Source organism: Pinus tabuliformis, chromosome 1_1 (genome assembly GCF_031772625.1).
Source record: "Pinus tabuliformis cultivar Carrire ecotype Pingquan chromosome 1_1, CPIR1, whole genome shotgun sequence".
Taxonomy (NCBI): Eukaryota; Viridiplantae; Streptophyta; class Pinopsida; order Pinales; family Pinaceae; genus Pinus; species Pinus tabuliformis.
In genome coordinates, this window is record NC_142297.1 from 209,513,588 (window position 1) to 209,527,693 (window position 14,106).

Sequence of the window (14,106 nt, forward strand, 5' to 3'; positions counted from 1 at the left end):
ATGAAGAATATATAAGTGAGTAGTGTTTAACTTCTAATCAATTATTTCTTTTCCATTTTACACAACTTATGTGCAATTAGCATCTTTCATTCAATGTTTGTGTTAATGATATCCATTTTTACCTTTCTTGATAGCTTATATTGGGTGAGCATCTATCTAGAGTGGTGGCCACTCCATTAGTTTTCCGTTGGTACAGATATCAACAATGACCACTTTTGTCATTTCAGAGAGCTATTAAAGGAAAAGCAAGGTTGTTAGTTGCATAATTGCAGACGAGCTCACTTCACCTTAGATATGAGACTGATAAGTGGAGGGTACCCAAGAAAATTTGGGAAGAGAGAACTTGCATTTTGCAATAAGGATATGGTGGAGACAAAATGGCACTTGGTCATGGAATGTGCAACCTTACAAAAATACTCACATTTAGTATGAAAACAATTTAAAGATCGACAACATGCATTGTGTATGCATTGTGTATTTGATGAGAATAAGATCAACCAAATTTTTAATCTTCTAATCAAAATCCATAATAGAAAATCAAACATGCAAAGAAATATGATGATGAGCCAGGGATATTATTCTCTTTATCCATTCGGCTATTCAACCTCATGGACATCATTAAAATCAACCAATCGATTCGTATTTATTTAGCAATACTCCACATGCATTATATAGCCTTTCCTAAAGCTCTTTCATTGTAGACATTGCTCTTTAGAGTGCATGTCAAGCTATGGACAACATACAATTGAGTTTACAATTGCAATGTGTATACAGTTCATATGAAGAAAGATCAAGCTTTAAGCATCAACGTGTTTTGGGTTCAATATTTGTTTTAGAAGCTTTAATGCAATAGAGAGATTGAAACTCTCCAGGACATAAAAAGTCCACTTATCTTTTATAACATGGTTTAAGCATCGGTGTGTTTTTGTTATAACTATCTCTTTTAGAATACTTTCCAAAACATCAAGATTCTACCTACATTAATAACAAGCTGGTTTATTGTTTAAGGTTATTTAACTTTATACACGTGGAAACCCTCATCAAATTATTGTTTACAAATCTAACTCAGCTTCATTGTCGACCAGCCTTGCACGAGGAGATAGAATTAGCGCGCTTGAGGATTGGCCCACCTTTACAACTTGCCTGATGAGTTAGGCTGGGTGTAATTGATGGTCGGCCACTAACTAATGAGAAAACGCGTAGAAACCGGATGCCACAGAGGCAGCCCAGGGAATATCTTACTTTATTGGATGTTTTCGCTATAAGTGCGCAGTGTATAAATTACATACCTTCACCTTTTTTCTCTCTTTTTTTTTTTTTAAATCTAGGATAATTGATAACTTGGTAATTGATAAAAGTTAATGGTGAGATTATAAACCTAGGTTATGTGCAATTGCTTGCAAACCGCACATATCTCAATAAGAGTCGAGATGTCCCTTATGAGATCGCCTACTCTTCTAGCCAAAACACAACATGTCAATGAAATTTGAACCCTCATCTCCTGGATTTGACCCAGCGAAACTTACCATTAAACCCCATATCACTGTAATTCCAAACGTTTGAATGTCTGTATAGAGCTCTGCTAACCATCTCCTCCTTTCATTGCAGCTTCCTGCGATTTACTGGAGCTTTTATGATCATCTCCCCCGTTGCGTTGGGGGATAGACTTGGCGCGGTTGAGGACTGGCCCACCTATACAAATGAGTTAGGCTGGGCCTGGTTTCTGGTCGGGCACTACCACACGAGAAAACGCGTAGAAACACGATAAAGAGAAAGGGCCCAGTGGAGAGAACATCTTATCTTATTGGATGCTTTCTCTATAAGTGCGCAGTGGAGGGCTTACATACCATCGCTTATTACTCATTTATTGCAATCTTCAAATCCAATTCTGAGCTCTGCACAGTGCAAACCATCTGCTCTTTTCATTGCAGCTTCCCCGCGATTTATTGGAGCTTTTCTGATCATCTTCACCTTGAAATCGCGTCCATAGCGTCTACCATCCTTCCAGTTCCTCCATACCTAATTATATTTTCTATTTACCAAACTGGCAATGGCTGCATCCTCTTCCACCGCTGCTCAGTCTAACAACCATCAGTGGTTCGATGTGTTTCTAAACCATCGGGGCCCTGATGTTAAGGAAACCTTCGCGAGGCCTCTCTACCTTCGCCTTCTATCAAATGGATTGAGAGCCTTCCTGGATAAAGATGAGATGCAGCCCGGATACAATTTTCCTTGTCAAATAGAACACGCCATTAAAACCGCATCGGTTCATGTAGCGATCTTCTCTCCCAGATACGCTGAATCTTACTGGTGCCTAAATGAGCTCCTGCTGATGTCGGAGTCAAAGGCTCCTATAATTCCAGTGTTTTATCGTGTAACGCCAGCTGAGGTTCGGTGGACGCAGGGAAAAGATGGAAATTATGCTCAAGCCCTAAAACAGATGGCAAAAAAGAAAACCAAGGACCCTCGTACCCATAAAATGAAACGGCGATACGACTCCAAAACTATCGAAAACTGGAGAAATGCACTTTCTCGTGTCGCAGATAACAATGGGTTCGAGTTGGAGGTGCGCAATGGGTGAGATCTCAAACATTCACTCTCCATATGCTAGTATTTTATGTAGACTGTTGTTTCTCACTAATTCTATCTATTTTCTTTTGAATAACTAGCGAGGAGTTGGAGCTCGAACTGCTAGATAAGCTTGTTGAATGTCTATCAAAAATGGTGAAAAGGGCAGGCTTGCACGTGGCAAAATATCCAACAGGTTTGGATGAGAAGCTGAAAGATTTCGAAGATACAGTCCTTTTGCAGCAGCAGCAGGGTGGGAAACCTGGGATCTTGGGGATCGTGGGATTAGGTGGCGTTGGGAAAACAACGTTGGCAAAAGAGTTCTTCAATCGGAGGATTTCAGATTATCAGAAAACCTGCTTTCTATCCGACATTAGAGATAATGCAGCAAAAGGCTCTTTAACTTCGTTGCAGAGAAAACTTTTAAAGGCGTTGTCTCGAGTTGACAAGCCAATAGACAGTGTTGATGAAGGTAAAGGGATGCTCATAGAACCTCTCAAATCTTCTAACGCCTTAATAATCTTAGACGATGTAGACGATGTGAATCAGGTCGATGCACTTTTGCCAATTCAAAATCATGATCTCCGCTCAAGTAGCTTAATATTGATTACAGCTAGAGATAAGCGTGTTCTCAGAAGCTCAAGGGTTGAAAATTCATCCATTTATGCGTTAACTGGGCTTAACCCACAACACTCCCGAGAGCTTTTCTGCTCTTATGCCTTCAGCCAAGCAGATCCAAAGCCAGGTTTTGAATCTCTGGTAGATAAGTTTTTAGATTCTTGTAATGGGTTGCCATTGTCCTTGAAAGTACTTGGGGCAAGTCTTTATGGAGGAGAGATAGATGACTGGGAGGACGAATTGAGGAGTCTTCAAAAAATACCTCCCAGTGAGATAAAGGAAAGTCTCAAAATTAGTTATGACGGTCTCAATGAGGAGGAAAAACAAATATTCCTGGACATTGCATGTTTTCTGATAGGGCAAACCAGGGATACCGCCATCAGAATCTGGGACGCATCACGATGGAATGGAAGGCGAGGGTTTCAAAATCTCCAGAACAAGAGTCTTCTAGAAGTAGACAGTTCAAATCGCATACATATGCATGACCACCTAAGAGACATGGGGAGAGATATCGCTAAGGATTCAAAATTGCCTCGTCGTCTCTGGCGTTGGACAGAAAATGTCATTGATGATTTGGTGTGGCGATCATCTGTAAGTCCTCAATCTTTCATTCTTTTATGGATTATTTAATAAAAAAACTGGTTCAACTGGCTCAATTCTTTTAATTCTTTCATTTTGCAAGAGGAACAGTTAATGGCCTTCGTTTTGAAAAATGGACAGGGAATAACCGTGCGGGGAGTTAGGATGGTTATGAATGAATATGATCCCGAATATCCATATGGCGCTATTGTTATGAGAAGGTTGCAACTTCTTGATATTGAGGGTGCTCTCTTGGATCCCGTTTTGAGTATGGTGGAGTTCCCAAATCTGTTATGGCTCCGTTGGAACATGTGTCCCAGCTCCTCTCTGCCTTCCTCAATTCCAATGAAGAATTTGAGGGTTCTACAGGTGTCCGGCAGCCAATTAAGAACATTATGGCAAGATGAATCACAGGTAAAATTCGTTTTATTAACGTTTGTGTATCGTTGTTATTGATATTAATATGGCATCTAGTTGTTCTGGATATTAATATGATATTATATTGTAGATGTATTTTATTTAAAAGTTATATCCTAAAATCTGGAGGATTATAGTTTGTAGATTTTTATAAATTTAAATTTCAAATTGTTGGATAAAAGAGGAACCTCTACTCACAGACAAAGATGTTCCGTACTTGTACTTCAACTCGATGATTTGATTATACAAAAAGATGTCCCATACTTCAATCTGATCAATTTAGAATCTGCTTGAACAAATATTATTATCATATTATATTTATATTTGGAACAAACATGATTATCATACCATATATCTCTATGCAGGCACCTTTGCAGTTGTTGGAGTTAGAGATTTCTGCACCCCTGTTGAATATCCCAAAGTCCATAGGGCAACTGAAGTATCTTGAACGAATTGTGATTGATGGCAATTCTTCCTTTGAGCGTGTTAATGTGCAGATAACAAAATTGCCAAAAGAATTCTGTGATCTGCAATCGTTGGAGACCTTGGTGTTGAGAAACTGCACGGAAATGATGTCATTGCCAAATTCCTTTGGTAATTTATCAAACCTCCAATATATTGATCTGTCTGGTTGCGAGAAATTGCATAGGATTCCAAAGTCCTTTGGAAATTTAACTAAGCTTAAATATCTTGATTTGAGTGGTTGCAATCAAGTAACTTTCCAGAGCGAAACACTTGGAAACATAAGCACACTTCAGCACATGGATCTTTCAAATTGTGAGAAAATTGAAATATTGCCGCAGCAAGTGGCGCATCAAAGGTCCCTGCTGACACTAAAGTTAAAGGGTACGGACTTAAAAGAATTGCCAAGTGCAGTTGGAGAGCTAAGCAATTTGGAAGTTCTGGAATTAGGTAGCAGCTCTTTGCTGGACAGGTTGCCGCCTTCGTTGGTCGACTTAAGGAACTTGAAGGAATTGACTCTATGGAACTGCAAGGGATTGAAATGTTTACCGCCTTCTTTGGGCGACTTATGTAACTTGAAGACATTAGAAATATGGGGCTGCGAGGAATTGAAATGTCTACCGTCTTCCCTGGGTGACTTAAGGAACTTGGAAATATTACTAATCAGCTCTTGCCAGCAACTGAAATGTTTGCCGGCTTCCGTTGGACGGCTGAGTCAGTTGACTAAGCTTGCAGTATATGAATGTCCGATACAAAAACTGTTCTTGAAAAGCATGCCTCGGCTCCGAGAGTTATCACTGGAGAACACAAAAATATCAGAGGTACCGTTCACTCAGGGGGGTTTCCCCAACCTTGAAATTCTTCACATCTTAGGGTGCAATGATCTTGTGAACGTTGGAACGTTGCCACACACTCTCATCGAATTGGAATTTATTTTCTCTTCCAATCTAAGGAAAATAAAGGGGCTTTGGGGTCTGGCAAAACTTGAAAGGCTAGTTTTTGACGGGTGCCCAAAAATTGAGACGCTGCCAAGCATGGAATCATATGTATCTCTGAAGAAATTGTGGATATCTGGTTGTGTAGAAGAGAAATGCATACGGGGGTTGGCTCAATTGAGAAGGCTTATAGCATTCTATGTTTTTAACTGCGATAAGCTAGAACAGTTGGAAGGCGTTGAACAGTGTATGATGTTAAGGGAGCTTTACATATGGAATTGTCCCAAACTGCAATGGGGTGAAGGAACATTGGAGCAACTGCAGCAACAAGTGGAGGATTGCAGCATTGGTTCGGCTGATGAGCATTATCGGAAAACCATGATCCGGAATATGACGATTAGCAGGATTGACTAGCTTGACATATCTAAAACCAGTTTTGTAATGAAGGTGAGTTTTCCAATTAAGGTATACTTTGCAATTATCTCCATTCTCTTTGGCCATTTCGATAAAAAGATGCTGCTCACTAATATGTTTGTTATTTGAAACCGAGGTTTTGCATTATGAATATTAAAAGTTACTTTTACTTCTATTGTGAAGAAGGGGTAATGTAAAAGATAAAAATAAAAATGGTTTGGTATTTATATTTAATTTATACATTGAAAAAACACATTTTCACAGGCGGAGGCACTCAATATCCTAAGGTATGTCTAAAGTTGTTTACATTAGGTATACATTGTAGTTTTATAAAAAGCTAACAACTACTATTTATTTGAATATTTGCGGAATTTTTTTACCAAATTTCGTTCTATAATTTTATATTTTGATATTTAATGAATAATTAAAGTGTTGTTCTAAAATTCAACTAAAAATAAAATTCAGTGGTACATGTAGGAATGGAAAAAGGCCATTGGAACTGTATTTTTTATTGATGAGAAATATAGCAAAATATATTTTATTATTAATAACAGAATATTTTTAATCATATTTTTAATCATTTAATTCAGTGGTACATGTAGGAATGGAAAAAGGCCATTGGAACTGTATTTTTTATTGATAAGAAATATAGCAAAATATATTTTATTATTAATAACAGAATATTTTTAATCATCAAAATGATTGAGCTGAGAAGTTAATGAAAAGTTAATAAAGTATTTAAATCTTATAATTTAGTTATTGATAATAAAAAAAAGTTAAAAATTATATTGTTTTTTATGAAACATGTTATTGTAAATAGGATTGGTAGAAAATAACAAGATATTTGTATTTGTATTTTTTTTTTAATGAAATGAATTTATTTTTTCTTACTGAAAAAAGACATCACTACCCTCTAGCCTGCATCTGTACCTTCCTGCCATCCCCATAATGAAGACCTGCGTAACCGGGTGGATAAACGCGGCCGTTCCCCATAACGAAGCTACAACCAACGACGCACCATAATGAAGTCCAAGAGTTTGCAACGAATGGTCTACGGTGTATATTTGACACTCACAGCCTCAAAACAGCTCCCTTTCATTTTTTTCTTTAGCTAAAATTCCTAGAGCTCAAAACCCTGATTCGTCGAGGATTTCGTTCTTAATTTTCAAATTCTAAATCTTTATACGAAATATTTCTTGGCCCCTGCATCCTTCCGAGTAATACTAAGGCTTTTGCAAATATATTTGCACACTAATTTGCCTTAGCCATTGTGGGTTAGCGCCTAAATTGGTGCATCAAATCACCTGCTACATAACAAGATTACATTCGTACGACTTTTTGATACTGGACTGTTGCTTTTGAAATAGATACTTTTCCCGCTATTTTAAAGAATTATGTAATGTTTGTTTCTGTCACAGAAAATGGATACAATCCTGACCCTGATTCTCTTCCACATAGGGTGTTCTCTTGAGGAGCTCAGAACTGGTACAAATTACTTCAATTCCGAAAGGGGAGAGAAGGCTCGGAGGAAGGAAACAATTGGTGGATTGCTGCAAAAGAGTTTCCTAAAGTAGCTTTCCCTGATACCAAGCAGTTTGTGGCATATTTCTTTCCTTATCCTGAATTATATAATGATCTTCATTTTCAGTTAGATTGATTGATTGTAATCTCCTCAACAGCAACAACCTTAACCAGCTTGGCATCAACGTCACCTAAACCATGGAGCTGCCTGTCAAGTTTGGCTAGAATGTTACCACCAACCAATGCTGCACAAGTAAGTCTTTCCCCTCCCCTGGTTTTTCACTCTTTTAATTTTTCTTCTCATGCATTCTTTCTTTCAGCAGCTACTGCGGGGAGTTCTTCTGGTTGGAAAACTCCACCTTCATCTTCAGGTAAGAGCTCCTTCTTTCCTTTGCTTATCTCATCAATCGCCATTTCCTTCCGTTGAGAGAGAATAGGATTGAGAAGTAATGAGAATGAGAATTTTTTGACGAGCAGGCTGCAGCTGCTTCTACCATAAAAGAGGAATTTAAGGGTAGCGACGTCTGTGTCTGTGAAAATGTGGCGGTGGTGAATCGGTTTCTATGGCAGGAAGTCATTGCAGGATTAAGAAGGCCAATAGGGCCCTGCCTCCCTTGAATAATCAACACTATAACTGTATGTGGAGTTCAAGGTAGAATTAAAGAAAATTAGTTAAACTAAGATTGTAAGAAAACATAGCTAGTTTACCTTTTGCAAGTTTTTAATGGGGTTCCATCCTTCCAGTTGCCCCATTCTTTATGTAACTCTTGTTTTATCCTAGTTTTGGACTGCATTGTTCTGCCTCTGAGTGCTTAAGGTTTCATTGATCATTTATTGACAGAAATTCTAATGAAAATTGGATTCCTTCATCAGGCTTCCTTTATTTGGTGTGTTTGTCTCCATTAATTATACGATATTTTTCTATACAAACTGAGAAGCCATAATTTCGTGAATTAAAGATGTTGAAAGTTTCTTGGCTTAGATAGACATTATTCTCAATCTCAGAGTTTTCCAGATGTATTATTTGATGTACAACATGTATTTCCACTTTCCTTTAATTCCAAATCTGATTTCGTATGAAACATGCATGTGAATGATAGCTCCAAAGGCGCTGATGCCATTTTGGATTGTTGAAAGCTAGTGACTCTTTTTTGGTCTAGTTTTAGCTTTAGCATCTCTTATATATCTTTTCTTCTTTTCTGCTATGTTGCAATAGCCATAAAAATAGAATGCTCCTTTTAGACACTTGTCATTTGTCTCTTTTATGCCCTGTGATTTTGGATGAACAGAACTCTGGTATGTAAATGGATAATGATATACAGATTGAAGCTCAGTTGAACACATGGTATGCAAATTGTGTAGCAGAGAGAAAAACTCGTTCATCCAGAAATCAAGGCTACCTAGTGCATAATGTTCCTGTGTGCTAGTTATGTCATGTTTTTTTTCCTGCACATGGCCAAATATTATTTTTCTGATCAAAATCGATAGGACGCTCCTCCTTCACTATTCAAAGGAACGAGGTCTTTAGCGAGAAAAATAAACAGAGACACTTGAGTTCGACTTTTACAGTGGTAACTGTAGAAGTCGGACTGCTCTGTGTTTGTTTCTTGTGTATAATCTCAGTGGGAGCCTGTGCACAGGTATGTACAAGTCATAATATTCCTGGCCTTTAATCTTTATTCCGTTTGTGTTTGTCCAATTTCAATGGTCTGAATTCAAAATGAAAACCATTGAAACCCTAGCATTGTCGGCAACGTAATTTATATTTTTGTATTGGTTTAGTCATTCCAGTAGATTCGAACACGCGGCATTCTTCTTTTTGGAGGTTACCTTAAATCAACTGTTTGGCCTGAGAGGTTTATTTCCACAGGATCGTACAGAAATGATTCTTTGTATTTTGATAAACTGATTAAAATCCAGATATGAAGGGTTTCAATTCCTGACTGAAGTAGTTTATGTTATTCTGTAACTCCCTCACACCCTCACCTCTCTTTACGAAATTTAATTCCTTTGGGTGTGGAACTCTGGGGCCGAAAAGCCCTTCCGGGAACCGAAATCAGATTGTGATTTCCAATTCACCATAGACTGGTGTCTCCCCTGGGAGAAACGAGGGCCTTTAAATTTCTGCTCGGTCCACTACTCAAAGGGGCTACATAATAAGGGAATCTAGGGACAAACACATTTCTCCTATTAGGGCCAATCCCTGGGGGAAGGAGTGTTCTAGTCCCGATGCTCATTTGAACGGCCATCGACTAAATAAACCCTCCTTGGTTGTGGATGATATGTCAATTTTTCCAGATAAGGATCTATTGGCCTTCTCCCAAATTTCGTTCTCTCACAAGTATTTTTTGTTAGTTTGACAACGAATTTGGGTAAATGTAGTTAAACAGTTTTGTAACGAGTAATTTAGTTATGTAACGGTAGTTATTCACATGAATATATCGAATGCTCATGTAGAGGAAAATTCATTCTTGAATAAAGCAGATACAAATTCAGTTTTATATTTCTTGGTCTTCTCCCTTTTTCTTGCCATTCTTCCTACAATCTCTGCCATTATTTCAGCAAGTGGTATCGGAGCCTGGACGAACCCCTGCTGTGCGAACCTGTGATCAAACCCACCATTGTTAACGCTGTAGAAGAATCGCTTGAACCTTCTTGCAGAATCGCTTGAAGAATCGCTGTGGACGGCGTGATTTGAACCCCCTGGAGTCTGACGAATTCTGTTGTGGACGGCGTGAAGAATTCTGCTGTGGTGAAGCGTGTAAGGGAGATTGCTGCTGTGAGGCTGTGCGTGAGGGAGATTGCTGTTGTGCATTGCTGTGAGGTTGTGCGTGAGGGAGATTGCTGCTGTGCGTGAGGGAGATTGCTGTGTAGTGTGAGGCGTTTTTTTTTAAGACCCTGTAGACGTGCTGTCCCTGCGTGAAGAGCCAGAAGAGCCAGACTGCTGCATATTTTGTGAAGAACCAGAAGAACCAGACTGCTGCGTATTTTTTTTTTTTAAAAAGGAGAGCCTGCGTTATCTGTCTGCTGGCCTGCATAAAGTTGCAGAGGATTTGTGACAGAGCGTGAAATCCGGGTATTGATCGGAGTTTCCAGACTTGTTTTTTTTTTTCTAGCAGAATTTAAAAAAAAAAAAAAAAAAACAAAGGCTGAAGATTGAAAAGTTGTGGTTTTTATAAAAATATTGAAAAAAAAAGGAAGGGTTTGCAGAAATTTTAAGACAGCAGAGATTGAAAAGGTTGTTGTTTTTTTTTCAAATATTGTAGAACAGCAGATTGAAAAGGTTGTTCAGAAATTTTTTTAAAGACAACAGAGATTGAAAAGGATGTTGTTTTTTACAAATATTGTAGAAGAAAAAGTTTGCAAGAGATTTGCAAGAATGTTTTGAAACTAGAAAAACAAAAGGGTTTGCAAGAAACAAAGGATTTGAAACTTGTCTTTCTGTTTGAATTGGGGAGGTTATTTGTTTTTTTTTCTTAGAAAGACTGAAACCCTAGGAAGGAGGAAAAATGGCCAAGATGTCGAATGCAAGATTCGAGGTGGAGAAATTCACCGGAAAGAGCAATTTTGCTCTTTGGAAACTGAAGGTTAAGGATCTGCTTGTGCAACAAGGGTTGCACAAGGCATTGGATGAGGTTACTAAGAAACCTACAACCATGACTACTTCAGACTGGGAGGACTTGGATGCCCGAGCTCTCAGTACCATCCGGTTATGTCTAGCGGATGAAGTTCTCTTCAACATCGTTGAAGAGACTACGGCATCAGGTTTGTGGGAAAAACTTGAAAACCTTTATATGACAAAATCATTAACCAACAGAATTTATCTGAAACGACAGTTATACAGTCTTCGAATGAAAGAAGGTTCAAGCGTTGCAGACCATTTGAATGTTTTTAATACACTAATTTGTCAATTAACAGATATGGAAGTCAAAATACAGGAAGAAGATAAAGCCATAACCTTGCTGTGTTCTCTGCCTGAATCATGGGATCACTTCGTAACCTCAATCAGCTTCAGCTTTGCTGATTCTTTGAAGTTTGAATCAGCCGTGGGAGCTCTTCTGTTTGAAGAAGTACGAAGGAAATCCAACACTGATACAACTGCGTCAGAAGCCATGGTCGCTAGAGGACGCTCAAAGGAAAGAGGAGACAAACCAAGGGGGTCTTCCAGGTCGAAATCGAAAGGCAAGAAGTGTAAGGCAAAATGTTGGAACTGCGGTAAGGTTGGACACTTGAAGAAGGACTGTTAGAAACGGAAGGAATCCGAAAACCTGAAGAACGAAGCGAATCAGGCTGATTCAGGTATGGTAGACGAAGTTTTATCTGCTGAAGAATTGTGTATGATAGATGAAACTTCACCTGAATGTAATGTCTCTCAGAGTTTTGATAGCTGGCTATTAGACTCTGGTGCTTCGCATCATATGTGCCCACATAGAAACTGGTTTACTTCGTATGAAAATGTAAACGGTAGTTCTGTGTTTATGGGTAACAATATGTCATGTCAGACTGTTGGGATGGGAGATATCAGGATTAAAATGTATGATAACACAGTTAGGACATTAACTAGTGTTAGACATGTACCTGATTTGAAGAAAAATTTAATCTCTTTGGGAGTGTTGGATTCAGATGGTTATAAGTTTACAGGTCAGGATGGCGTCTTGAAGGTCTTCAAAGGTGCTCTTATGGTTATGAAGGCAGAAAAGGTCGGAAATCTTTACAGGTTAAAAGGAAGTACTCAGGTCGGTGAAGCAGCGGTTGCGTCAGAAAAGGAAGAAGCAGGTACTCGTCTGTGGCATCAGCGTTTGGGTCATATGAGCGAGAAAGGTCTTCACATACTGATGAAACGTAAATCTCTTCCCGGTCTGAAATCCTTGAATTTAGATTTCTGTAAACATTGTGTGTATGGAAAACAGTGTAAACAGAGATTTAAAGTTGGCAATCATAATAGTAAAGATGTTTTAGACTACATTAATTCTGATCTGTGAGGGCCTTCCCCTGTTATGTCATATGGAGGTGCATTGTATTTTTTAACGTTCATTGATGATTACTCTCGTAGAGTTTGGGTCTATATGCTAAAAAGGAAAGCTGATGTATTCAATGTCTTTAAACAATTTAAAGTAATGGTAGAGAAAAGAACAGGCAAATCTATTAAATGTCTAAGAACTGACAATGGTGGTGAGTTCACTTCTGTTGAGTTTGAACAATACTGTAAGGATGAGGGCATTGTTAGACACAAAACTGCTGTTTATACTCCTCAGCAAAATGGTGTTGCTGAGCGTATGAATCGGACTCTTATGGAAAGAGCCAGAAGCATGATCAGCAATGCTAACTTGCAAAAGGAGTTGTGGGCAGAAGCAGTATCTACTGTTTGTTATTTAGTTAACAGATCACCTTCAGTAGCGATTGATTGTAAAATTCCTGAAGAAGTTTGGACAGGTCAGTCTTGTGACTATTCTCATTTGAGGATATTTGGCTGTGATGCTTATTCTCTTATTCCGAAAAATCAGCGTTCAAAATTAGATCCAAAGTCGAAATGTTATGTCTTTGTTGGGTATGACTATGCAGTGAAAGGATATAGGTTGTGGGATCCTACATTGCGGAAGATAGTCATTAGTAGAGATGTAACATTTGATGAATCCTCTTTGTTAAAATCAAATGTTGAAAGAATGGAACAGGAACAGGTATCGCCGAGTCAACGAGTTCAGTTGGAGGCTAGATCTTTCGGTGACAGTCGAAAGGAAGGAGAGACTTCTGGAGACAAAGGTGTTGAAGACACAAAGGAAGCCGTTGAAGCTTCTGAACCAGTGCAAGTTTCTGAACCAGTTCAGCAACCAGTCACTCTGAGAAGGTCTACAAGGGAAAGGAAAACTCCCAAAAGGTATGAAGATTCTGCTTCATCTTTTGCTTTGGTTACTGAAGATGGGGAACCGTCTTGTTATCAGGAAGCGATAGATGATACAGATAGCGAGAAATGGAAAAAGGCTATGGAAGAAGAAATGGACTCCTTAGCCAAGAACAATACCTGGGATCTTGTAGAGCTTCCTGAAGGGAGAAGTGTTGTTGGATGTAAATGGGTCTTCAAGCTGAAAAAAAAGTTGATGGTAGTATCGAAAGATATAAGGCGAGACTGGTAGCAAAAGGGTATTCTCAGGTTGAAGGTATAGACTTTCATGAGATTTTTTCTCCAGTTGTAAAACTTGTTTCTATACGTACTGTGTTGGCACTAACTGCGTTGCTTAATCTTGAGTTAGAACAGTTAGATGTTAAAACAGCTTTTCTACATGGTGATTTGAACGAAGAGATATATATGGAACAACCAGAAGGTTTTGTACGAGGTCGCAGCAGAAGATTAGTTTGCAAGCTTAGGAAATCATTGTATGGTCTGAGGCAGTCTCCCAGACAATGGTACAAGAAGTTTGATTCCTTCATGGTGAGCCAGAACTTTATAAGAAGTGAGTATGATCATTGTGTGTACTTCAAAAGTTTCAATGGCATATTCATTATCTTAGCTTTGTATGTTGACGATATGCTTATTGCAAGCAAAAGCATGGAAGAGATCAACAGGTTAAAGGCTCAACTCTCTAGGGCGTTTGAT

At 38.6% G+C, this 14,106-nt stretch overlaps 1 protein-coding gene across 5 annotated transcripts; it reads left to right on the plus strand.

Moving 5' to 3' along the window:
* The first annotated feature begins 1,655 nt into the window (after nt 1-1,655).
* Nucleotides 1,656-8,396, plus strand: LOC149212273 (disease resistance protein Roq1-like). 5 transcript variants are annotated; one of them, XM_089391801.1, is made up of 8 exons: nt 1,656-2,577; nt 2,670-3,777; nt 3,907-4,179; nt 4,548-6,026; nt 7,412-7,563; nt 7,673-7,767; nt 7,835-7,885; nt 7,992-8,396. In XM_089391801.1, the coding sequence occupies exons 1-4, from the start codon at nt 2,051-2,053 to the stop codon at nt 5,991-5,993; spliced, it is 3,354 nt and encodes a 1,117-aa protein (XP_089247927.1). In that variant the 5' UTR covers nt 1,656-2,050; the 3' UTR covers nt 5,994-6,026; nt 7,412-7,563; nt 7,673-7,767; nt 7,835-7,885; nt 7,992-8,396. The 5 variants fall into 5 exon arrangements, with proteins under 5 accessions (XP_089247927.1, XP_089247925.1, XP_089247924.1 ...); XM_089391799.1 differs by having other exon boundaries at nt 7,838-7,885; XM_089391798.1 differs by having other exon boundaries at nt 7,673-7,885.
* The last annotated feature ends 5,710 nt before the right edge of the window (nt 8,397-14,106 follow it).